This window comes from Hevea brasiliensis, chromosome 17, assembly GCF_030052815.1.
Source record: "Hevea brasiliensis isolate MT/VB/25A 57/8 chromosome 17, ASM3005281v1, whole genome shotgun sequence".
Classification (NCBI taxonomy): Eukaryota; Viridiplantae; Streptophyta; class Magnoliopsida; order Malpighiales; family Euphorbiaceae; genus Hevea; species Hevea brasiliensis.
Genome location: NC_079509.1, coordinates 47,416,547 through 47,439,624, shown reverse-complemented (window position 1 = coordinate 47,439,624; position 23,078 = coordinate 47,416,547). Strand labels below are relative to the sequence as shown.

At 31.9% G+C, this 23,078-nt stretch overlaps 1 protein-coding gene across 2 annotated transcripts; it reads right to left on the bottom strand.

The window, feature by feature from the left end:
• Nucleotides 1-864: 864 nt before the first annotated feature.
• On the bottom strand, nucleotides 865-21,855 carry LOC110637820 (diacylglycerol kinase 3). 2 transcript variants are annotated; one of them, XM_021788154.2, is made up of 12 exons: nucleotides 21,345-21,855; nucleotides 20,770-20,892; nucleotides 20,471-20,608; nucleotides 20,297-20,382; nucleotides 16,562-16,649; nucleotides 16,030-16,111; nucleotides 15,848-15,930; nucleotides 9,368-9,438; nucleotides 8,316-8,393; nucleotides 7,724-7,811; nucleotides 7,077-7,193; nucleotides 865-1,380 (listed from the first exon to the last, which is right to left on the bottom strand). In XM_021788154.2, exons 1-12 carry the CDS (start codon nucleotides 21,687-21,689, stop codon nucleotides 1,222-1,224), a joined length of 1,458 nt encoding a protein of 485 aa, XP_021643846.2. In that variant the 5' UTR covers nucleotides 21,690-21,855; the 3' UTR covers nucleotides 865-1,221. The 2 variants fall into 2 exon arrangements, with proteins under 2 accessions (XP_021643846.2, XP_021643847.2); XM_021788155.2 differs by having other exon boundaries at nucleotides 16,030-16,105; nucleotides 21,345-21,854.
• Nucleotides 21,856-23,078: the final 1,223 nt, after the last annotated feature.

The window sequence follows — 23,078 nt, the reverse complement described above, 5'->3', positions numbered from 1 at the left end:
TATCTCCAAATAGCAAAATTTTCATTTCCATTCAAAAACATGTTTTCCAAAAAATAAAAATCAATTAACCAATTTCATTAAAATAGAGACACTAAAAAATAATATTTTTTAAAATATAAGAATCAATTTATTAATTTTGCTCAAATGAGATTAAATAGTATTTTTATTAGAATTAAAATTTATTTACTAATAAAAAAATTAACGAAAAAATTAAAGAGTTTAACACAAGTAAAATATAAAAATTAAATAATATAATTTTTAAAATATAAGAATCAAATAATTGATTTCGTCAAAACACAAAATACAAAGAATAAATAAAAGCTTTCCCTAAAAGGAATGAAAAGGAAAAAAAATTTGTAAATGAAAAACAAAGTCCAAGGAATTTTAAAACTTCAAAATCAAACTAATCAAAATAATCACTCAATTTGATTCTCATAACATCAATTCAATTCTCATATTTTTACATTTCAATTAATCAATGCACACCCCCTCATGGTATCCATTGGCATGTGGACTTCATGAACCAGTTTGGCAGTATAATATTACCCAAACATATACTCTTCCCCTCCTTTTTCCACAGCTCCCCCACCCACAGTTATGCATATACCCCTCATCCTCGGAACAAGCGTAGACAAAAGGGTTTAGGAAATTCATCATAGGATATTATTAAAATCTTATTCTTTACAAATGTTTAAAATTCTATTTATCCTTTCATTTCCTCAAATAACAAGAATTAAGCAATGCGTTTAGTAGATTAGCAAGTGTTGTAAATTATAATAAAAAAAATCTTATTCATATTTTATTACATTGTATTACAAGCATGCTCTAAAGCTGTTTATGAACCGTAAATGGAAGCCTAAAAACTGTCAAACAGTAATACTAATCACCAGTCAATAATTACTGTTAATGAATTCACTGCTACAAATTTAATTCTATAAGACCCATTTTTCCTTGTGGAATCATTTATTTAAGCACTCGCAACGCCTGGTAATTAAACATTCCTCCAACAAGTGAACCAAAAAACGAAATGAAGAATTGGCAATCAAATGAAATTTGATACAAATACCCATCAGCTACTAACCTAGCAGATAACTATAATTTACAAGCCCCTGGGGAGAAAACCATACTTTACACTGATCAGTGATCACTCATCTTGGTTGAGAAAGCAATAAACCTAGTGACGCCACACTTGAATCAAGGGCTAGTGGGCAAACCAGCAAGTTACTCTCCACTGATCATAATGGACTGAAAGGGCACCCTATTAATTTCCACAAATGAAGAGTACTCCTTGCTCATTGGCTGTTTCCAGGGTTCACCATCCATCTGCATGTATGCATCTTTCCATTCTCCACCCCTTATTTCCAATCGAATTGCCGCAGCCTGACATAATACAAGAAAAATTCAAGAGATAGATCAGAAGGATGTTTTTGCAATTGGAAGATAGCATTCAACTGTTAAAATTTCAAAATAGGCATTACAGTGAATTTTTTTTGCACTTATCCTTCATGCAACACGTGAAAACTTCCATATTCCTTCATGCAACACATGAAAACTTCCATATTTAATTAACAAACCGAGTGAAGTTGGTAATTCAGCCTAAAATGTGCCTTGGTGCCATATCAAGAGTTGCATAACAAATTTGAGTCAACACATAAAATACATGACCTAAACAGGAAATCGATGTTGTACATGAATAAAATGAAATGATATGACATGTCTAACCCATTTAATACCCACTTAACACACGACCATATATTTTGGTCTAATGACCAAAAAAGCATGAACTTTGCCTCTCTTTTTTTTTTTTTTCTCCAATTTTTCAATTGTATAAATTTGAGTCTAATCTATTAACTATGGCAACAATTTAAGCCAATTTATTCAGTCAGAAACGAAACATACATGTAAAGACTATTTGACGCATATTTTGATTCAAATTTTCATTGTAAAATTAATATATTTAATTCAAATTTTCTAATGTAAGGTTCTATTATTTAGGAAATTTAATTAAGTAGCATTTTCATTATTTCAGAGTTCCATGGCTTAAAATTTTCTAGTGAGTGCTGGTTTGATATTTCAATTAGATTGGTTTAGTATTTCACTATTTATTATTTTGGAATTCCTAATCCTAGTAGTAGATTACTTATTGGTCTATAAATACCTAGAGCTAACAATTTTTGACACGACACGACTCAACATGCAATTAAACAGGTTTGGGTGTAGGCCTTTAGCATAAATAGGTTCAGATAGGTCAACTTGTTCATAACACGCCATAAATATGGGTTTAGTTGGGTGACTCACTTCACCGATAAGACACGAAATGACCCGTTTATTTAGTTAGGTTAATAGGTTAACTTTGACCCATTTAATCCTGTTATGACCCATGTTATTTACATATTAAAACTATGTAATTTCATTTATAGAGCACAAATATAAAGAGCTAAACCTAACCTAAACCAGCTCATATTTAATGTTCTAACTTCATCAACAATGTTATGAAATACAATGATGTTGTGAAACTCATATTCACAACTTGAACATTTAGTGTCTGTGTAATTTTAACGTTCTTTGTTATTTGGATGATGTTTCGATATTTGGCTGTTGTTTGAATATTTGGTTGACCTTTGGATAATTGAATATTTAGATGTTTGGATATTTAGATAATTTTGAATATTTGGGTTATATTTATATATTTTGATGATGTTGCTTAATATGCATCTTGGCATGTTAAACAAGTTAAATGTGCTCCATGAGTTAAACATGTCATGCCACGTGAGATTTATAATAACCCATTTATTAAGTGGGTTAAACATGTTGTGTTGTTTCACATGACACGTTAATAACCCATTTATTTAAATGGGTTATATAGGTAGTGTTGTGTAACAGGTATCATAAACATATCCAGTGTTATCAAGGCGAGAGGTGACACCAAGGTGATAGGGTACCCTATGGCTTTAGGCGAGAGGCGAGGCAAGGGCCTTTTTGAAGCAAGACGCTATAGCTTAAATTGCCTAAATTATATATATATATATATATATATATATATATATATATGCTTTTAACATAAAAATATCATACTTTTAACTAGTTTAATAAATAAAAAAAAACATATTACACAAGACTTTTACAACATTTGGTAATGCCTAAAAGGAAGTTGTATATCACCACTGTGTTTACATTCAACATTTCACATCTATGATCTTTGCAACAAAAGAAATAAAAATGGAGACATTATAAAATATGCCACAATACCCATTTCAAAATGAAAAAATTATTTGCAAATACTTGAAAAATTTTTTTGCAAATACAAATTAATTCTTTCTCAAGCCCATCATATCACAATACCCATTTAACAAAAATCATGTCAAAATCACAACCCCCATTTAACAAAATGCACATGACAATACTCATCTGACCAATAATGAAACAATAAATTAAAAAGTAACAAATCTAATAAAAAAATTAAAATGAAACAAAATTAAAAAAAAATTACAAGTTCTGCTGTAAAAGATGGCGTGATGAGAGAATAAGAGAAGAAGAGAAAAAAAGTAAAGGAGAAGAAAAAAGTTAAAAAGAAATAAAAAAAGTGTTGTTGTGTTGTTGTGGCACGATTGAGAGGAAAAAAAAGAATATAAGAAGAGATAAGAAGGAGAAGAGAAGAGAAAAGAATAATAGAAGAAGAGGAGAGGAGAGAGAGGAAAGAATAAGAAGAGAGAATGAGAGGAAGAAATCAAGAAATACCGTATTATGGTCTCTAGTCTTCTTCAATGTTGCTGTTGGCGTCGTGAGAGAGAGAACATGTTAAGTCTTTTAACTATTTGTTGTTTTAAAATAAAAAATTAAAGAAAAAAATTAAAAGCTTTTGTTATTTCTCAAAGGCATCGCCTTTAACGCCTCTTGCCTTAGAGTCTCAAGCGCTCGCCTCTGGGAAGTCGACTTGCCTCAGCCAGGCAAGGCGTCATGGGGTCACCTCGCCTAGCGCCTCGCCCGGTGCCTTTTCTCGCCTTTAATAACACTGACCATATCCGTATTAAGGTTGAATATTTTGACACGATTAATTATTAATTAAATAGATCATGTTCAGGTTAAACATTTTCATATTATATGTTATACGTGTAGGTTGACATGACTTGTTTATGACCAGCAAACACAAATTGCCAGCCCTATAAATACCTATGTAAATTAGGTATTTTCTTAAGAGAGTTTATTATTATTGACAATAGTGAATTTATCAAATTTGAGAGTTTATTTAAATTTTTCCTTTTTGAGTGTTATTGGTTCTACATCAATATCTTAATGAGGAAAAGAAATATGATTGCCATTTTCTATTACCTTAAAAATGATAAAAAGATCTCTAGCAAAGTACCTATATGACATATATTTATGGTACAACAACTAGTCCAACAAGTATTAGGATAGGAATTCCGAATAAGAAAATACTAAACCAATCTAACAAGAAAAATACCAAGTCTAATAGAACTTTTTAAATATTCCTAAATAATAATTGATATGAGTGGAAGAAGTATAAGCCTTGGATGGATATTAGGTGGTACTTCTAAGAGTACAAAGGGTTACAGCAAGAGTAGAAGGTTCCTCATCAGTGAACCTGCAATGCTTAAGTTAGTCTAGTGACTAAGGATATCACTAAGGATATCGTTGAGGAAATAGATGTAGAGAATAGGGTTTTGATACTAGATTGTAGGTGTCCTTGACTCTTGGATTCTCCTATTTATACCTGCTAGGGCATACAACGAGTGGAACAAGTTACATCCTCTAGAGGATGGGGCACGACTGCCTTGTATGTGCAATTACGGGTTGGCAAGTGGCTTGCATGCGGAGCCTCTTGTAGAGATGTTTGGGCTTATTAAGTAACCCTACAATGTCTAGGGAGATTGGCTTTTGGAGTTGTAATAATGATGATATCTTCCCATGAACGATTCATTGAGGGGCTTCTTAGGAAGATCCATGTATGCTTGACATCACATTAATGATTAATGCGCTATAAATCCCCTATCCAGGTAGAAGTCAAACTCGGGTCGATCATCTATATTGTGCCAGTTTGGCATTGAACCCTATGGCCTTCAATTGGTCATGGTCCATCTTGCTAGCAATTCAATAAGCTCTCAATTCGGACACACAAATTCGTACATGTTGGTGGGTGATGACATGTGTTAGTATCTCAAAGGTCAAGTTATTTTATCCATATCAATAATCTAATTCCTAAATAATAGACATACTACTTCCTAATTAAATTTTCTAAATAATATAAACCTAAAATTCTTAATTTTACAATAAAAAATTAAATCAAAATTATTCTTAATTTTGGGATATGTTCAGTATTGTTATTGTCTTTGGTTTTTTGTTTTCTTTTCCTTAAAAAAACTAGAAAATGTTTGGTGAAATCATTTGATTTCTGTTTCCTCTGCTTTTTTTTACAAGTGATTTTAAAAATAAAAACAGCGAAACAAGAAGCCCAAAAGCAAGGTTTCGTCTTTTTTGCTTCTCATGTTTGTTCTCATATGTCCATGTAAAGACCAAATTAAACCCTCCTCTTTTATCCTCCATTATAATCTTGCACAATCATCCACTATCTCTCTCCTACTTATTGCAGGCATCACTTGGCATCTCCATTATCATCACTGAACATCTATCGTTCTCACTTATTTCAGGAAATTAATAATACTTTTTGATATTGTTAATCAACAATGAACAATCATCTACCCTATTCAATTTCATCTTTTTTCCAACACATCAACACCAGATTCAGCCATTAAATAGCATGTAGCAATCACTTATATCTCTCTTATCATCATCCTCTTATTGTTTAGATCCTTTTTTTTTCTTTTTATCTCCAAGGATCAAATGTGGAAGAAAATTTATAATTCTTTATTTTATTTTGAGGCCAAGCTGTTACCACACGAAGGAAAACATAGTAAGCTTGATTTTTGGCCATGAGTTGGGGTAATCTCAAAATCATTATCAAAGCTACTGCAAACAATTGGTAAAGGGAATTGTTTATTTTATAAGATTTTGTGAATGGATCAAGTAATGGTAGGATGAGATTTAATGAAAGATGCACCAGCAACTTGGTAACATTAAGGACAATAAACTTGTTTATTGTTGATTTAGCGCTAATAAACAATGTATTTAAAGGAGACAAAAATACAAATTATATAGAAAAATAAGCGTTTTATGAAAATCTAGAAATTGAACAAAAATGATTTCTTGTTTCCATAAAACTTAAAGCTGAAAAACAACAGTGTTAACGAAAACAGCCTTAGTTTTCGTTGACTGCAACTACATCAAGAAGTTAAGAGTGTTCTGCCCAGGGTACAAGATTTAAGGGTTTGAAGTTGGAGGGAAGGAGTTAGGGTTTGTGGATTTAATTGGGGCTGGAAAAAAGAAGTAAATATTTAGATAACTCTTGAGTACAGTGCCATAGGTACTGTAGCAACAGCACAATTAAGAGGAAGAGGAAACAAAGAGGACAATACCCACGCAAATTCTTCTCAAATTTGCATAGTTTTATTACCAAAGCACTATTATAGTAACTTTAAGAGAGCTCTTTTAAAAAATATTATTAAGACACCAAACTTTTTTCTCATCCTATTAGGCTTTTTCAATTCCTCTAGTCCTACGGATCTTCGAGGGACTTCATCCATCATTTTAAATACCCCCTCAGCAGTTTTTGCAGATTTTCACTAAAATGCATCAGTTCAGTTTTAATTAAATAATTCTCAATCCTACGTATAAAGAAATTTCTTCACGATCAATATCTATATATATATATATATATGGATTATCAATTGCTCAACAATATTTTCTACTTCTGTCTCGGATTCGTGCATTTGTCTCCTAGCTCATGATCACATCTAGCAATTAGTTGACAACAGCATTAAATGATGCATCAAATACTTGAAGGTAACATCAAAGGATCATGTAGCAGAGAAAGATTATCACCTATAGCGTGGAAGGAATTGCTAACACAATCATCATGTTTATGCCAAATTTCAACTCTTACTTTCACAGACTAAGTGTGCTTCCACATTACAATAAATAAAATTTCAGAACTGTAATACCTGGGCTATGTGTTTAGCAGATATGAGTTCAACCATTACAAAAGATGCATGCCATCCTTGCTTTAAACCAAAAATTTCTAGGAGACCATCATCAGCATGGGCCTCAACAAACCCCCTCTGCCAAAATAAAAAATGAAACATATAGAAATCATGCTAGGGAATAAATAAAGTCCCTAAAAAATACATAACCAATTCATTGAATAAGGTCCATTTGGCATTATTATTTGAGGTACTGTTGGGAAAAGCACCACCTTAAATATATTAATTAGAGACCATTAAAAATTAGTTTTAAGTTAAATTTAACATACTTTAGTTACAAAAACTCCAAAACAGCTAAACAGCTTTATCAATTTTTTTTTTTCAATAGCATCTAAAATGGTAGAATAAAGAAAGAGAATTCATATAGCCGATCTCAAATTCTTAGGATAAAGTTTTAGTTGAGTTGAGTTGAGTTGAGCAACTAAAATGGTACTTTTTCCAAAAAGCAGATTGGAACCACAATCACAAACAAGCTCAAAGTTTCATTCATGCGTACCGCTAAATCAAAGTTTCTACATGGATTACAGGTCATAAATGCAACATGGGAAAAAAAAAATTAACAGTCAAGAATTGTGATAAACATCATCCCATGTAATAATAACTGATACCTTTTCCAAATACTCTGGATTCGGACTGCCCCATGGATTTCTTCCGCTTCCATAATTGTGAAGGTTCAAAGCAACTATTGCCCTTACACTGAGAGACACAAGCAAAACAGGAACAGAAAAGGTAAAGAACAAATTTAACAACCACCACCACAATAACAATTAAAAGCAGTCATATGTTGGTGCCTCAGTAAATTCAGTGATATCTAAATTCAGTGATATAGGAACTTTTTCTCAAAAGATCAAGAGAAAATTGTTACATATTATAGGAAGAAGTGTAGGAATAAAGTGTAAATAGTGTTGTAGAGAATTATATAACAATTGTAATTGGCGGGAAGGGTAGTTCTTCCTGCCAATTACAATTGTTCTATAATTCTCTACAATATTATTTACACTTTATTCCTATGCTTCTTCCTATAAATACGTAACAAACATCAAGACAAATGATATTCACATATAATAATTCACATGGATAAAGGTTATTGGAAGTATAAAAGCAAACAGTTATTGCTGCTATTGGAAGTAATGCTTACATACATACCGTTGCTCAGATCTTTATGTATCTCAAGCAAAAGTTGTATGAATCAAACTCTACCTTTTAGGAACTGGAATATGCTCCCATTCTGAGCAATTAACTTTTTTAACATGCAACCTCAGGATATTTTTCAGTCCCCTTCAACCAGAAAATTTATATTAGCACACAAAGTAATGAAGGGAAAACATTGTCATAGTATTGCAGTGAAAAGTTGCAAAAGAATTATAGAATAAAAAACTTAAAAAAAGAGAAGTATCAACTTTTCCAAAAACAATAGTATTTGATAAAAATATAATTAAAAAAAAAAGGAAAGTGGTTTGAAAATCAAATCTTTGCCAACGTTCCATCACTCTTTAAAGTGAAACTCATCCTCCATCAAATTTCCTAAGTAACTGCTACAAGGTGACGAAAAATAATGGAACTTTAGAGTGGGTCAAAAAGAAACTATGCTTTGAGGAGCACATCTTACAACATAATATACCCATAGAAGTAGGACACCTAACCCAACATCGGTGAACTATAGAACAACTAGAAAGCATGAGTCAAGAGTTCAACTAACAACCAAACAAAGAGCAATGAACTTTAAGACAAATGTTTCATTAGGTGAAAATATGAACGAGTAATAATACTGGCTGAGCAGGTAACAACAATCAATAGAAGATTACCTCCATGGTTTAATTAAGAGGTATGGATAACGTTTTCAAAAACATACAATTTTCACTAAAACAATGTGATCTTAATAGAATTAGTAGAATAAATATCTACTGCTTCATGTATAGGCCTACAGCAAAACTTTTAGCAGTCATGCATCAAAAATTCTAGATTATAGTAAAAATTTGAGGCTGTTATGCAGGAAATTTACGGGCAAGGGAAACCATGTGTCCAACAGAAGCTTAAGTTAAAGCTTGAAACCATAATGACCAACTTATAAAAATAAAATTTTAAATCCAGTGCACCAAAGTGAATCAAAACATAACCTAGTGATTCAAAAAAACAATGTCAAGTACAAGAAGCAGCAACAAACTTCATGACCTGACATAAAAACTACCCCAAACACACCCAAATAACAATAATAAGCATAAAGTAAATGACATAAGATTTAAATATCTAACCTTAAACTTGGATCACTTACGCACGGTGTGAAGAACCAACCCTGACTGCAACTGTAACCAGAGTATATTAACTGTAAGAACATATAACATCACATTTTAGAATAAATATACGACTCAATCCCCATCAGAATTGTGGTAAATATTTAAAACATAATATCAGTCAACATGCCAAGAGACATTAATTCACCCATCAAATGGCAATGATATGAAAATTAAAGCAAAATTTCAGGTTTCCCACCATTTTTTTTTCTTTTTTATCTTTTTAAAGCTAATGTTTGAACTTCAAATTCAACTCTATGGAATATTTAGTTCCAACAATTACAAAATATCCATTGATTAGACCATGGTTGCAAATGAAGACCAAGCCATAGTCTGCTAAACATATGAATCGTATTTACCTGGAACATTATACGTCTTAGAATGTGGTACAGGTACATGGTACACCACTTAGCTTGATATAAGCTACGTGGGGTAGGTTTAGTTAATATGCCAAATTAGAATGTGATACTAGAACTATATCAATTACTTCATGGTACATGAACTAGTATAATCCCTAAGTCCCAAAACACCTAATTAAATAATAATTTCCTTTTTTAAGAAATTTTAAATTATAGCTTTTTATAATTTATATCAAGAAACCACTCGACCTAAAAGTTTAAACTTGTAAGTGAGAGCACTAATAATAGTTTTATCTCTAATACACCCCACGTGAATGCCCATTGGGTCTTAAGCGTGAACAAGTACAACTCCACTTTAACTTGTGCTAAAAAGTTTAATTAGCAAATGAGGGTACCCGGGAATTAAACTCTAGACCTTTTAGTGTGAAAGGTTCTAATACCATATCAAGAACTCAAGCTCATAGGTGAGAGCCTCAATAATAGCTTTATCTCTAACATACAACTGCATGTGAATGCCCACTAGGCTTGAAATGTGAACAAATACAGGCCTAATTAACTTATGCTAAAATGTTTAATTAATAAATAGAGGCTGCCAAATTCAAACTTTAAACCTTTTGATCTAGAAGACTCTAATACCATATCAAGAAAGCACTCAAGGTAAAAGTTCAAGCTTGTAGGTGAAGCCCCAAAAATAGTTTTATCTCTAACATACACCCACACGCAAATGCCCAATAAGCTTGAAATGTGAACAAGCACAAGCCCATTTCACCTTGTATTGAAATGTTTAATTAGTAAATGATGGCGGCTAGGATTTGAACTATGTACCTTTTGGATTGAGAGACTCTTGCATTATATCAAGAAACCACTCAACCTAAAAGCTCAAACTTATATGTGAGGGTCCCAAGAATTGTTTTATCTTTAACACACAACCATGCGAATGCCAATTAGGCTTGAAGCATAAACAAACACAAACCCACTTTATCTTGTGTTGAAACATTTAATTAATAAATGGTGGCGGCTAGGATTCAAACTCTGAATCTTTGGTTTGAGAGGCTCTAATACCATGTTAAGAAATCACTCAACCTAAAAGCTCAAACTTATAGGTGAGAGTCCCAAAAATAGTTTTATTTCTAACAATTCACAAATTTTACAAGTTTTGGATATGAATGTGGACATAGTGTCTAATAGAGTTGAATGACAAAAAAAAATCCATATAACTAACCTTAACTAGTTTGAAATTAAGGCTTAGATGTTGTTGTTGTCATTGTTGTTGTCGTTGTCGTTGTTGCTGTTGTAACGTTAGTAAAAATGCAAGTCCCATAAAAGCTTTACCATTAGATTATGGGATAGACCAATAAACTAGCCGATTGAAAATTTATTTATTTTAAATTTTAACAAATTAGGAGTTAATATATTAATTGCCCCCTAACCTAATAAATTAGTCAATTTTTTTATGATTTCTAGCATTTACTTACTAAAAATTAGTGGAATTAGCCACAAGACTAAACCTTCACACTTCCCCATAATAAATAACAAATAATCAAAAAAATCTCGCCTGATCTCTCCTAATGTTAATTTAAGCAAAAAAAATCCATTTCCATTCCCTATTCTACTTCTCTTCTTGTTTTTACTTCATTTGGGTGTTGCTTCTTCTTCTTTTACAATGTATTGCTAGTTTCCCTTATCAAAACTCAATTGTCCTTTCTTATCGATAAGCATTGCCATAGGAAACATAATTGCTAATCAAACGCAAAGCAAGAACCGAAATGCCAGTTCTAGTGATCTAGAATGCTAACACACTGCGTTCTAAGATGCATGTTCCATATCATGGTTCGTAGCAGAGAAAAGCAAATCAGGTAACTATGATATGAGTAATAAAACCTTTCTACTACTCTAAATTCCAACAACTAAAATGAAAATATGAAATTTCCAATGCTTCTAAATCATATATTGAATTGCACCCAAATGTTTCACATGTTCACTTATATTCCAAGTTGAAAGATTCATGCAGAATAAGTAATTTAGCATCTCACAATCTAGAGCATGGATTTAAATTGTTGTTGCAACCACACTCATAGTTGTGGCTGCGGGTAACGAAAATAGGCCTATGACGGCTAGAATGTTATAATGACCTATTGCTACGCAAATTTTTTCGAAAAATTTCCAAAGTTTATGAAATGAATAGATATTTAAAGATATAATTAATACTAAGATACACAACTAAATGATAAGCATAAATACATCTAATAAATACATTAAATCCATCATTCTTAAGCATCATTAGCATTAATTAATTTAAAACAAAAATAATTAAGTAGATAGTAACAACTAAATAAGCATAAACTATAACTTTCTTCAACAAACATGCAAAACCAACAACAAAGACAAATGCCATAAAAACATAGCAAAAACACCAACAACAAAGACCAATGAGCATAAACAACTAAGCATAAACCATAATTTTCTTCTGAAAATGAGAAAAATACGAACAATAAAGACAAATAACTGACCCTTTGCATAATATGTATGTAGTGTGATTAATTGCAGTGTTGTCAAAAGTGCTAGGCACCCTTAAGGCAAGAAGGTCCCTCATCGCCCAAGGCGCTTGCCTAAGCGCTCGCCTGAGCGAAATGAGGCGCTAATTCATTCTAAAATAATAAATAATCAAATATACAATGTAAAAAACTCTAATATATTATACAATCAATAAATTGACAAATTTCATATTCATATTTCATAATATATTATATGTTTTAAGTTTCAAGATCAAAAGCATTCATCTATGTTTTTATGTTGTATCCTTTTTATTGTTTGTGTGTGATGATGCTATAGATTTTTCAAGCATTTGTTTTGATCCCAACCAAATAAAAAAATAAAAAATAAAAAATAAAAAAAATCCATCTTAAGAATTAAGAACACTAGAATAGATTAGAATGGTAACTTGTAAATACTAGAGTATACTAGATTATTGTAATAGAGTACTTAGATAGATTGTAATGTGTAATGTAACAAAATTTTAAAAAAATAATATTCATTGAATGTATTGAGTGTATCCTTAAAAAATAATATTCAAGAGGGGTACAAAAATTTAAGATGTGAGGCATATGAACAGTACAAGATAGCAAAGAAAGAGGCAAAAAAGGCAATTAGTCAAGCAAGAGCACAAGCCTTTGAAAAGTTATATGAGAAACTTGGAACTAAAGAAGGGGAGAAGGATATTTATAGATTAGCAAGGAGGAGAGAAAGGAAATGTCAAGATCTCAATCAAGTTAGGTGCATTAAGAATAAAGAAGGAAAAGTGTTGGTGAAAGATGAGGACATTAAAGAAAGATGGAGAAATTGTTTTAATGATCTCTTTAATAATGGTCAAAATGGTAATAGCGTGAATATAAACTATAGAACAATAGAAAAGAATGTGAATTATACTAGAAGGATTAGATCTTTAGAAGTAAAGGAAGCACTTAAGAGAATGAAAGTGAGTAAAGCCTGTGGACCCAATGAAATACCAATTGAAGTGTTGAAGTGTTTAGGAGATATGAGAGTGGCATGGTTAACTAAATTATTTAATAAGATTCTAAACTCAAAAAAAATGCCTGATGAATGGAAGAGGAGTACTTTAGTACCTATTTTTAAAAATACGGGAGACATACAGAGTTGCACAAACTATAGGAGAATTAAACTCATGAGCCATACGATGAAGTTGTGGGAGAGAGTTGCAAAGCATCGACTACGTCATGATACTTCTATTTCTCTCAATCAATTTGGTTTCATACCCGGTCGTTTAACTATAGAAGCGATATTTCTCATTAGAAGCTTGATGGAAAAATATAGAGATGTGAAGAAAAATCTACACATGATTTTTATTGATTTGGAAAAAGCTTATGATAGTGTTCCAAGAGATGTCTTATGGAATATGTTAGAACAAAATAGGGTATCTATTAGGTACATACAAATGTTGAAAGATATGTATGAAGGAGCAACTACTATTGTGCGCACAGTGGGAGAGGACACAAGAGATTTTCCGATCTTAATTGGATTGCACCAAAGATCAGCCATAAGCCCTTACCTTTTTACATTAGTTTTAGATGAATTGACGAAACATATACAAGAGAGCACTCTTTGGTGCATGATGTTTGCGGATAATATTGTTCTGATAGATGAGACACAAGAAGGAGTCAATAGAAAGCTAGAGCTTTGGAGAAGTACTATAGAGTCAAAGGGTTTTAAGTCAAGTAGAACGAAGACAGAATACATGCATTGCAAGTTCAGTAAAAGCCAAACTGGTGATAGAGAAGGAGTTAGTTTGAATAGAGTAGTACTGTCCCAAAATAATCACTTTAAATATCTAGGCTCAGTCCTTCAAGTAGATGGGGGATGTGAGGAGGATGTTAGTCATAGGATTAAAGCCGGATGGTCGAAGTGGAGACGTGTCACGGGAGTTTTATGTGATCGCAAGATTCCTAATAAATTGAAAGGAAAATTTTACCGTACAGCCATACGACCGGCTATATTATATGATAGTGAGTATTGGGCACTGAAAGAGTCGTATGCGTCAAAGATAAGAGTTGCAAAGATGAGAATGTTAAGGTAGATAAGTAGCCATACTAGACTAGATAAAGTCCGTAATGAGAGGATTAGAAAAAAGGTAGGAGTGGTGCCAATTGAAGATAAGTTGAGAGAAGGGAGATTGAGGTGGTTTGGTCATGTGAAGCGTAGACATACAGAGGCTTCAATTAGACAAGTAGAGCACATTAGGTTAGAAGATAGAAAGAAAAAAATGGGTAAGACCTAAATTGACTTAGAGGAGAGTAGTACAACATAACCTAGAAGCATTACACATTTCTGAGGATTTAATCCAAAATCGTTTAGAGTGGAGAAAACGAATCCATATAGTCGACCCCAAATTTTTGGGATAAAGGCTTAGTTGAGTTGAGTTGAGTAATGTATTTAATGGATGTAAGAATTTAAATCATAGACGAAGGAGAAAAATGAAAAGATTCTTTTATTTCCACTACTGGGTATAAGAACAATGAAATCCAAAGAACTCTACGATACTTCTAATAAGGAGTAATAAAAGCAAGAAAAGCAACAATAAACATTGGCTAGAATAATAAAAATGTGACAGAATTTTAGACAAAAAAAATATAGAATACGTGTAGAATTTCAAATAATATACTGGTTTTAGGGAAAAAAAAGTGACAACAACAAAAAAGTTTCAGAATTTGAAGGATAGAAGAGAAGAATGAAGAAAAATAATGGAAATGTTTAAAAAAGAAAGAAAGAAAGAAAGAAAGAAAGAAAGAGGAGAATGTGGTCATGTTTTCTCTCAACTTTTCTTTTTTTAATTTCTTGCATTTTTTTGGCCTTTCCTCGCCTCGCCCAGCATAGGCCTCGCCTGGGCGCCTAGGTGGTGCCTAGTTGAGATCGCCTTGCCCGGAGGCTTCTCAGGCAAGGTGCTTGGATTTTGTCCAGGCACCTAAGTGATCGCCGGGGTACCTGGTGACAACACTGCTCTCTCCTTCACTTCAAATAAAACTTCACTAGTTGATGATTTGAGCTCAAGATGTAAACGATTTGTAGAAAGATAGAAAATTTTAAATTGATAGTTAAGAGAGTGAGAAATAGAATGTTAAACCCACAGAAACCAGAAACAAAATAAAATAATAAGTTGTTGGCTCCACTTGGACAAGGAAAAAAAAAAAATAAAGAACACAAAAGATATCCATGTGAGTAATAGACCATTACTGTTACTTAACGTTAAATAACGGTAGTTACCATTAAGTAATGGGTGTAACGGCCATTACAAATATATCTTTTTCAGCCTATAAATAATGGGGGTAATGATTATAAGGCCTTAAAACCTATAAATAATGGTCGTTACATAATGTAACAGTCGTTATTTAAAATCATGGTCTAGAGAGTAAACTAGATTAATACTTAGAAGGAATTTAATCAAGTTAAGAAAGATGAAACGCATAAGGAACTTCGTAATAAAATCTTATAGTTCGTATTATAGTTGTGAGGAAATTAATATATATGAAGTTAAACTCATATTTAAAGGGGTAAAAAGATCCAATCAAACCTTATTTGTTATAGGACCTTGTGCAAGATAAGGCTTTTCATTACGTAAATGGTGGAAACCATATGCCACTTGAGCATCCATTCCTATAAGACCAAAAACAAAATTAAAAGCTTTGTATGATATGAATCATAAGCATGTAAACAAAACAGCTTACCCCCCTTTTGGAAGTCATATCAACATACCTATGCTAAAGTAATTATAAAAGACTCCTTCATAGCAATTCATATTCTCAGGCAACATCCCCTCAACTTCCAAACTCTGCAACTGCAAGAAGGTTAGGCCATAATATGAAAATATAAAGTCAAACACTCAACAGAACCAAATTACAACAAACATGGGCCCCAAACTTGTGAGAATTTTCACTGTATCTCAAAAATGGGTCCCAAAGTTTCGGCAATTTTCATTATATCTGTACAATTAAATAAATTTTTGTTTTATTATTGGAAAATGCACACAAACCTTTTATTATTTTTTTCTTTTTTAAGATGAGATTTGGAGAGATGGGTAGGTAGAGGAAAAAAGAGGAGAGTTAGAGAAAAGTAAAATCCTTGGATTCCTTAAGGAAGAAGCAAAGAAACAAACTAAATGACTACTCATATGCACTTTACCAAAATCCTAAAATTTATGCAGTTAATTTGTGAGCAAAAAAAAAAACAAGCATTCGATAGCAACTGAGTGACAAGAGTAAAATTTTGAAGTAGCAAGATTCACAACCTGATCAAGAGAATATTCTTCCGTATGTTTTAGAGAATGGGGTGGATCCACAACTTCTCCACTTGGCATCATCACTAAAAGATGCCAACTACATCAAAGGGTAATGTTTTGTAAGTGCAACTTACAAAGAAATGATGAAATCAAGCTACACCTATCATAAAAAAACAAGGGTCTTTTCATGAATAAAATATAACTAATTAGGCAGACAGAATTATGCAAATTAAGTGGCGAAAGATATAGCGGAATAAGGTGATCCATAAACATTAGCCACTACATGCATGCACATAAAACTGAAGAGCTCATATTCATATTTTGTTAAAGTAATGATTATAACTATTAAGAACGTAAATGTTATTAGTCATACTGATTTTATTCAATTGTTGTTAGTCACAATGGATTCACATGTTTATGAAGGAATGATCATGACAAAATGTAAATTTAATTAATCACACTCATATCAATATTTTTAGAGAAGTTAGTAATTAATATATTGAAGAAACTCCATCTCACGGATCCCTTCATTGGTGAAAAAGAATTAAAAAACTCTGATGGCAAGTTCCAACCTTTTTAATAAAAAATAATAAATAAACCATTCAAAATTCAAACATAATGCAAATCTTACACTGGAAGGCCTCCCACATTTTATGATTAAGGAAGTAGAGTAGTTAGTAAGTTGTGAGGGGAAATGTAAGAACTAATAGAGAAGTTATAGAACTGTTACAGAATATGTTGTAATTAGTTGAGTGTGTCTGTGATAGTTATAATAGGGGACTGAGTATAAAATGTAAGAAAAGCACATGTATTTCTCATTCAAGAATCAAATACAAAGAGTCATCTCTCTTCTTTTCAATATGGTTTCTAAATTTTCTCCCACTTCTCCTTCTTTCTCAACCAAATCTCTTTCTAGCTTCCTTTCTCTGTTTTTGGATTAAGTGCAAATCTGATACACACAAATTGGTATCAGAACTTGGTTCTGAGAGGACTTAAGCTGAAAAATGGTTCATCTGAGTTGCACCTAGGCCAGAATCAAGTTTCTTTTTTATCTTCTCTCTTTCTCTCTTCTTCCCTCTAAATTTCTTCCCTTTCTTTCTCAATTTCTTCTTCCTTTTTACCCTGAATTTTCTTCTCTTCTTTCCCAGAAATTCCCTTTTTTCCCTACTATTTCTTGCTCTATTTCTTCTTCTCTTCAGAACCCTGTTTCTGCTCTTTTTTCTTCTGAGAATCGAAATTCCCTTCTCATTATCTTCCTTTCGTTCTTCTCTTTCTTTCTTGTTTTTATTCCTTGAAATATAGATCTCTTTCTCTCTATATTTCTTTCTTCTTTTTCTAATTTTTCCTTTCCCAAGAACCCTAAAATTGGGTTTCTTCCTTCAATTTTGGAAACCCATCTTTCTTCCTCGAATTTCTGTTTCTTTTCTTGAAATTCTCCTCTATTCTTGATCTTTCTTCAATATTTTCTTTTCTTCTATTCTTTATTTTTGTTACCAATTATTAGCTCTGAAGCTCTGTTAGGGTTTCATATCTGGTACATGAAGAGACTAATTCAATTTTCAGCTCTTGTAAGCTGGAAATATGACTAGATCTGTGATAGTAAGTTAAGAAATGATTAGGATTGCTGAGTTGGAAGAAAAGATGAGGAATTTCTAAGAAGTGTCTCAAGGCTTAAAGGAGGAAATAAAGAAAACTTTTTTGGAACTCAATTCTTTCAGGAAAGAATTTCGAGCCTTCATGAATATTATGATGAAAGTTAAAGGTAAAGAAGTCTATAGCAATGAGGATGAATTGGCCATATCCGAGAACAAGGCTTCTGAGAACAGAGGACAGTTGCCTACTCCCAGAGACTTCTTTAATTCTCATCCAAAGGATGAAGAGCCAAATGAAGACCAAGATGCCTCAAGTGAAGTTTCCAATAAGAATGGCAAGGGCACTGAGATGGAACAGGATTTCATTGCTAATAAATTTACTGTGTGTGAGGATTCTAAGAAGAAAAATGCTGAAGAGGGTGATGAGGGGCAAGCAGATAATGCAATGGGGAAAACAGGAGTTCACTATGAAATGAAAGTCCTTTGTTCAATGACACAAAGGATGATTTTGTCTCAATTAGAAATGGAAGAAGTGTTTGTACAGAAAATTGCAATATTAGAAATTCAAGCGGCACATCCCAAAGAAATGTTGGATCGGAAAATAGCATTGGAGATTAAAGCTGCACAAACCACAATCCATAAACCTGAAATTTCTTGCAACGATGGGGATGGATTGAGCTTACTAATTCAAGAGGACCTTGATCTTGATTTTGAGTTATATTCTTGTGCTTACCTAATTTCTATGGAGGATAAATAGGAGAAATCAAGAAGGCCGAAGAAGAAATTAATCTTGAAGGGAGCTACATCTATAATTCTTCAAGAAGATGAATTTGAAAATGGAGAAGGCACAAAAAAAAAAAAAAAAGGCAAATATGAAGAACCAATTCCAGTGTGCAGGATATTAGATTTGCACATTAAAATTCATTATAGGTCCAAGTAGTAGCATTTAGTCTATAATTGCAACATATTTTTGTTGATTGTTGTTTCTTTCATCATTCTTGAGGACAAGATTGTAAGGAGTGGGGAATGTTATGATTAAGGAAGTAGAGCAGTTAGTAAGCAGTGAGGGAAAATATAAGAATTAATAAAGAGGGAGGAAGTAGTTATAGAACTGTTAGAGAATCTGTTTTAATTAGTTGAGTGTGTTTGTGACAGTTATAAGAGGGGACTGACTATAAAATGTAGGAAAAGCACCTGTATTTTTCATTCAATAATCAAATACAAAGAGTTATCTCGCTTCTTCTCTATATTCTTTCTAAATTTTCTAGCCCTTCTCCTTCTTTTCTTAACGAAGTCTCTTTCTAACTTCCTTTCTCTGTTTCTAGATTAAGTGTAGTTCTGATACATAACACCACATTTCAACCCATGACTATTCAGAACTACAAAGCAAGAACCTCAAAGCTATAAGCAAGGTATTTAATCTTGACATCAAGACATGTCAAATTTCAAAATTATGGATAACAGCTATTTCAAAGGAAATTAATATATACATATATATAAGTAACAGCTTTGTAATATGCTACTATTTAAGAAGTTGAAATGATGTGTATCTAAATGAATTATAAAATTAATTTGATGAAAATAACATAAGAATCTCAATATGAATACAAATCAAAAGTAAATTTCAATGACATAGTCTAATAAACCCATTTATGGAAAGAATCTTAGGTTTTAGCATACTTTAAATATATATTTCTTTTTCATGCCTTATAGCTTTCAATTGTTAGCTATATTTGTAGCTATCTTATAATAGAGTTTACCATAATTGCACATTATATGCAGTGGTTCAACGGTATAATTCTTTTGTCCCTTGTATAATGCCAAGCTCCAATCCAGTGTGCTGCGATTTTTACCAGCTAAAGATATTTGGTACTAATCATTGGAAACTATCACAAGAATTTCATAGAGTACCAGCAATAAATTTTCAATAAATTAAAATATCAAGTAATCATGTCAAAAAGAAATATATATCAAATATCATATTGAGAAAAGTGGAAACTCAAGATCAATCAAAACATGGAAATTACAGTCCTTGGCTATAAGGAAAGACACAATATCCATTCCAAAGCCTCTAATTTGAGAAACAAGAAATATGTAGTACAAGTAATTTTGAAAGAGAGTAACAGCTATTACATGATAAGAAAATACTTACCTATCTAGACGGCAAACTGGACCAGTAATAGCCCTGTGAAGGGATCTTTTGACAGCCGATTTCCAAGCAAAAGGAAATGAGCCTCCCTAAAGAAAATAATTGCAGCCACAGTTAGAAAAAAAGCAAGACAGAAGCAAGCAGGCCAAAATTCAATATATAGAAAAAAATGCCTACCCAACCAAAACTCCTTGCCAGATCATTGCCTGTACCCAGAGGAATGATTCCTACGGGAGGAATTGGCTCCCTCCCCTGTCTGTTAAGTGATGCAAGACTCCCCAGTATCCAACCAACTGTACCATCACCTCCTGCAACCTGCGCAGTCATCCAAGAACTTTACAACGTAAAGTACAAGTATTCTAGATTATTGACGAGAGATTAACTGCCCATATACCAACGTATGACATCCTCAAAGCGATCACACTAAATAAATCCAGAAAAAATATGCTCATGATGATTTGTCATCGTGAATATACCATAATTCTCATCTTTTCTCGAGTATCTCTGGCACAAAAATCACCAAGGGCAGCCAACTTCTCTAGGCAGACTAGCCCAAATTCCACAAATTCGGGAGGCTTCACGTCAAAGAGATCAAAAACCTGCATTACAAATCATTTCCGATTCAAAACAGCAACTTTGTCAGACCAACTCCACGGAACATGTGGAAATTAACCAAAAAAAAAAGAAATTAAAAACAAACAACCAAGAGAAGCTCCAAACAAAATGACACTGAAAATACACTGGATCACCTAACTGTGATCAATTAGGTAATCACTCACAAGAGTACAGTGTTCACCAATCAATAAAGAAAAAAAAAAAAAAAAAAAAAAAACTGTGTATCAATCTTAACTCGACACCGAATGAATCATTTCCACTATACAAATCCATGACTCTCATTGAAGGGAAACTTACATCTTTGAACTTGATAGCTGACGTAGTTAGAAGTGCTAATCACATTCAGCGAAACTTTTGCTTCTTCATTACATAATTAAAAAAAAATAAAACAAAAAATACATATTTTACACAATTAAAAAAAAAAAAAAGGTGTAACCTGTTCTTCGCCCATTAACTGCTGAAGCCGTTCCTTGAGTTCAGGTCCATGGCGGCCGCCACTCCTAGAATTGACAAAAACGACCATGGGGCCCTCAGGAGCCTCCTCACGGGCGTAAAGTTCACCGGTATTGAAGTAACGCTCGGCTTCACCGACGGGGTCTTTGGACTTGATGGAATCACCAATTGCGTGACGCAGATACTCCGGAATCAGCAGTTTCCTCCTCAAGCTCTCCTTATCGATTCGGACCCCCGACAAGCCGCACCCACGGATCGACTCAATCATCGACGATCGCGCCGGCACGATCCGAGCCGACGATCCTCCGGTCGACGTCGGCGAGTCCATTTCTAATACTACCCCTCAGTCTCCACAAAGCCAAGTGCTGTAATGGCTTTGGTTCGGTATGCGTTTGAATTGCAACTGAAAATTTTACGATTTTTTGCACGAGAAATGGAGAAAATGATTGCAGCAGTTTTCTTTTTCTGTTTTTTTTTTTCAGTTTAAAGCAAGAGCCCTATGCCATTTTAAAATTGACACGTGACGTCAGATATATTAGTGCCCCTGTATCTTCGTTAAATTACTAAACATACCGCCTGGAGGTTACTACGTTATTTTCCAGGTGACTGCTGCTAGCTATCATGTTTAGCCGCGTCACCTTTGTTTAAAAAGTTTTTTGAAGGACAAAATTCATTGATTGGAATTGTCTTTTATAAATAAATAATAAATATATATATATATATATATATATATATATATATATATATATATATATATATAATGAAAAAAAAATTTCTTTTCACAAAATTTATTTTTTTTAAGAAAATAATTTTATAATAATATTTTATATTTTATAATATTAAAATACCAAATATAAATATTTTTATATTTTAATATAATTATAAATTGAGTGTAGTCAGATAATTTTTATTTTATGTCAACTAAAAGTATACATTTAATTAATTGAATTAAATTTTTTATTATTTATATTTTTTGTTGATTCTAAAATTTTAATCAAATTAAATTAAAATTGAGAAAAAAATTAAATATAATTAAAATTAAAAAAAATTCAGTTAATTGTTGATTATAATTAAATTAATTGAAAAATATAATATATAGTTTATATTATTAATTAATTAAATAAATACTAATAAAAATATAATTATAATATTTTTTATTTATAAGAAATAATAAATATAATTTATAATTAATTGAAGAACAATTGCAAATTAAATTGTATTAATAAAATTGTAAAAAAAATTAGTTGATATCAAATTATTATACTAAATTCTTGGATAAAATTTATAAATTAAAACTAAAAAATAAATATAAACATTAAATATTTAGAATATATGGCATAATAATATAAAAATAAAAAAAAATCATTAACATTAAAAAGACATAAAAAATTTATAGATTAGTAAAATAATAAAGTAAACATATGAGAAAAAATAAATGTATATTTATTTTAATCAATCTAAAAGTTTATGTGAGAGTTAATATCGCTAGCTTTATCTATTTGTACAAATATAAACAAAATACTTTTTAAATTTTATTTATATAAAGGTTAAAAAACTAATGAGAGGTAAGACAAAGATAATTTTTACATATTATATCCATGAAAAAGAGAGAGAACAAAAATATAAATTGAAAAAATTTCATGTGATTTGAGATTGTGTAGTACAAAATTATTAAATTGACTTGCATTTAAATTTTAAGTAACTAAAAAAAATAATG